Here is a 4554-nt window from a genome sequence, read left to right as displayed (position 1 = left end):
CACACACACACACACACACACACAGAAAATATTGTATCTGCAATTTTTTCCCCTCCTGGGGCATATTTAATGCTCCATAAAAAAATAAAAAATAAAAAAAACTGAATCAGATCAGGGTATCAAATAGCTGCCATGCCTCTCAGCTTGCAAGCAGGGTCACTATCTGCAACAGGATTTCTGATAACGCTCCTTTTTTTTTTTTTTTTTTTTTTTTTAACCGGGGTTGGGATTTTTCAAAGACATCGCGCTGCTGTGGATGTCAATGGTGTGTTGTGTGTACAAACAGACATGGGACATGGAGAGGCACCTAACTAAACAGACAAAAACCTACACTCATCATCATCATCATCATCATGCTGCTGCTGTATTAATCTAAGCCTTTTAATAATTTATTTTCGCAGTTCTTTAGACGGGTATTATAATCAGGCAACCAACAACTTTAGAGAATTTTAAAAACAAGCTAATTTGAATTTATAGTAGATTATTTCTCTATTACAAAAAGGAAAACTGAAACATTTATGCACCCTGATACTATTTGGTGAAACGTCCCTTAGCAAGGGTCAGAGGAACCAGGCATCTTCTAACAAATTCCAATATAATACTGACTGAATATCAGAAATGGTAATTATTTAAACATGAATACTTTATTGATGCAGACAGGGCTTTTAGTAAAAGTTTCCACATGTTCTGTTTGTTTATGCTACAGACAGTTCCAGAAGCATTTTTTTTCTACCTGCTCCATCCATTCCAAAAACGTCACTTAAGAAACATATCACTTCTGTCTACATCTCAAACATTTATATTGAGGCTCTAAGATTTTTATGCCCTTAAATGAGATCAAATGAGATGGGTATCTCTCAATGCATAATAAAGAGTATCTATTTGTTGTTAAACTGTCTAATATTAAAAAAAATGGATGAAAACGTAATTTACCTCTGTCTCAAAGATCCATGGAAAAATCTTTAGTAGCATTTTAGGATTTACCAATTAAGATAAACATTTCATAGACAAAAACAAAAAAACAAAAAATCAAGAAAATATTTACCAGTCCAAAGGATCACATACTGAACCGGTTGCTCATCCTGTTTAGAAGTGATAAAATAAATCTGATTTATTTGTCTATAAAGATTAAATAACCATTTCTTTACCAGAGTCATCAGTGCACTGAACTAGAAGGTGCAGTAACATTTTAAGTGGATCAGTTTCATCAATCTTGACACATTTTATAGTTTGCATTTTAATACTTTTATGAATCCACTTTCATGGCCTTTTAACAGGTTTTTTTGTGAGCTGTGTCTCATGTTATCTTACATGATATGCGACTGTTCTTTTAGCATTCTGAAGCTGTGGCTCCAGTGACCAAATACACACAGTGCCTGAGAAACGTTTTTACATCCCGTTTGTCACATCACAGCTTCAAACCTTGAATGCATCGTTTGGTAATGCTTTCCTGCACCAGAATTGCGCTATATATACAAAATAGTCAGGACAAGAATTGCATCAAAATCTAATCTAGTCTTGTTAAGTTTGAGTTTAAACAGATACTAATTAAACTGTGCAGTCAATATATTTTAGGTCTAAATAGAGCAAATGCAATTGTTCTCATTTATCTTTTAGATTTGAAGCCAGAAGTGGCTGTACAGCTTATAGTAGAGATTTGAAAACTTTTCAGACTCATTTCTCTGTGCCGAAAGAGTAAATTGGTACGCAGTCAATGCTTTAGTGCTGCTGGGGCCAAAGACATTCTCAAACACCTTTGGCCACAAACAGCGAACATATTTATAGGACTAAGCCCTTATATGTTGCTGCACTACATAATTCATACATTGTAGAAAATAATTGTATGCCACAATGCAGACCCAGGCTTTTATGTCCTTAACACTGTGGGACTATTAAAAGGACGTAATGTGAAGACTTGTGTTAAAAAGCCAGTTGCTCCGTTTCTCTGTTATGCAAGTCACTTTGAACACTCGAGCAGCAACGGAGCGAGCGAGAGATGTACTCTGCATGAGTTAATGTCAGATTCACTCTACTGTCTTAAGTTTTAACCGAGTTTAACCCCCAAAAATGGGAAAAAAAAACAAAAACAGACGCATGAAGCATAATCTGAATACCATAAAAATTCAAGCATTTACATAAACACTGGGCATTAAAATCACAGCGCATGTAAAAATGGCATGAAGTGTTAATAACTGGGCTTCTCTGACAATGCTTAGAGGGGGAAAGCAGTTCTGCTTGTTCTGCTGAGGAAAAAAAAAAGAATAGAGTAATTAACATGCTTTCTTTTGTGTTTTTGTTTTGTGTACGTGCGGTACATTCCCGCTCGTACAAAACTGTGTGGGTGTGCAGTGAAGGTAAAGCATTCGAGGGCTGCTGGTGAGAATTAAACCTCTAAAAACTGTCGAGAAGATTCGGGGAAGCATTACTCAAGTATGCGCTTATTTCGACAAAAGCATTTAGCAACTTAACTGAAAGAGATTGAGTAGATTTTTAACACCGCTCTGTTTGTGCAAATCAATTTAATCTTTGAAAAGCCAGTACAAAAAAGGCACTTTGAAGAGGGCACGAAAGCTCAAGGAAAACATGACGGGGTGCAGTCAGTGCTCCATGGGGGCCTCTGCTTCCTCTTCATCATCGCTGCAAGGTTCGTAGTCGTCGTCCACGGCTGGGTCTTCGTCTTCTTCCTCGATTTCTCCTCCCAGTTCGCCCAGCAGCTGTTCTGCATGCTCCAGCATCGGCTGGTCGTCGCATCGCAGCTTACCGTACAGCTGCAAAGGAGACAAAAGCAGATAATGTGAGTGCTTGAAGGATGGAAGTTGCTGTGGAGCAGAAAAAAGGGAATGTTTTCATACAGCTGCATCTAATGAGTCCATTTATTTCAGCAGCCTTGTGGTCATGTTTGTAATTGACAAGTGGTTCTCAAAGTGTTTACCTGGATAAATCAAGGCTAAACAAATAAATACAAAAAAGCAAAAATATTGAAGTGAAGCGACTAGTCATTTTCTGGTATGAAGTTCTTATATATGATATGATAAAAATATACCATGGTTTCTCTAGAGGGATAATAATATTATCCGTTTAAATAATGATAAACCAAATGTTGCATAACAACACTGAGATGTGACGTCAAACCATCCCCAGAGCTCTGAGATGACTGGAACCCAGCACGAAACTTTACATGTAGTGAGGCTAAGGCAGCAGTATAGTAAAAGTAAGAAATACTGCCACCTGCAGTTGGGAGTAGGCAGTGGTGATCTGTTGATTTTGCGTGAGAAACTTTAGGGACTGGTTTATGAAATAGCCTCATTGCGCAAATCTTTTACAGCAGCTAAAACCTTACAGAAGCAGCCCTAATCACATTATCTCATGGACCTACAACTGAAGGGGGGGGCCAGGAAGTGTGCATTACAGGTCAGTCGTATGGGCTGCTTTTGTAACTGAAATGGACAAACTAGCGTACCAAACCGTACCGACCCGTGCCGTACCGCTCAGTAGTTAGATTTAAGCATTTCAGCATCAGGCTACTTGAAATACCCAATCAAATCTGCGATCTGTCAGTGGCTACCTCAGCTTTGCTAAAGCCTTTTTGTCCTTCATTTGTCAAATTAGCACATTTGGATATACAGTTTAGCAGCAGAAGACACAGAAGAAATCTCCCATTTTTCTTCCTCTTGCTGTTGTGAGACGCCTGCACTCCTGTGCACACACAAAGACAGTAAAAGGTGATTTGAAAGAAAAAAAGAAAAGAAACGCAGCGCTGTTCAAAACTGCCAGCAGATTTATCTCTGTAAAATAGCCTTCTTGTGTGTAATTACTGAACTCGGAGAAAGGGGCCTGGATGATGACATTGTGGTTTTGCATGCACATTCAGAGTATGGAAAAACAAATGCAGCCATTTAAATCCAACTACCATTTCTAGAAAGATGGAAAAACCACGGTGATTGTGTTCAATGCAGGGAATCTTATTTAGTTTTCAAAATGTGTAGCGCAGAGCACACACTCGCTTAATTAAGCTCACGGACAATACACAGCCGAGCGCCATCATTCTTAGTAAAAGTGTAACGAGGCCAGGGGAGTGAGTGAGTGTGACTGCTTTGCCCCAGGACCAGTCTCTAAGCAACAGCAGGTCCTGACAGGAGACACACAGTCCCTTGGGAACTCATTTGGAGTGTTAAAATGTGTGCTCTGTGTGTGTGTGTGTGTGTGTGTGTGTGTGTGTGTGTGTGTGTGTGTGTGTGTGTAAATTTAAGCGGATGCTGTCTCTGCAGATCGAAGCTCCGGGGATGCAGAGCGTGACCCAGGTCCAGGCACAGAAACAGATACCAGGGGGGAGAGGTGACCCTGCCAGACTCTTTCAGAACACCACTGCTGCACACACACACACACACACACACACACACACACACACACACACAGTCACACAAACCAAGGGATTTTCATTACAGCGTTGTCACTTTCAAATGCCTAGAGATGTATACCTGCAAAAAAAAAAAAAAAAAAAGGGGGTTTTTTTAAAATACGGTTGGGAAAAGGGGGGGCCCAGGGAAAAAAAAC

General features: G+C 39.5%; 1 protein-coding gene across 1 annotated transcript in view; it reads right to left on the bottom strand.

The window, feature by feature from the left end:
- Positions 1–910: 910 nt before the first annotated feature.
- Positions 911–4554, bottom strand: part of LOC106939896 (probable assembly chaperone of rpl4) — a 49047-nt gene continuing 45403 nt past the window's right edge. Inside the window, exon 11 of the mRNA XM_015022473.1 lies at positions 911–2768. Coding sequence (XP_014877959.1) covers positions 2598–2768 — 171 coding nt within the window. The 3' untranslated portion in view covers positions 911–2597. The remainder of the gene's footprint in view (positions 2769–4554) is intronic.

The sequence above is a fragment of the Poecilia latipinna genome, unplaced genomic scaffold (genome assembly GCF_001443285.1).
Source record: "Poecilia latipinna isolate Pla-1442-1.1 unplaced genomic scaffold, P_latipinna-1.0 Scaffold86, whole genome shotgun sequence".
NCBI lineage: Eukaryota > Metazoa > Chordata > Actinopteri > Cyprinodontiformes > Poeciliidae > Poecilia > Poecilia latipinna.
The sequence above is the reverse complement of the archived record's forward strand: the minus strand, read 5'-3'. Positions and strand labels throughout refer to the sequence as shown.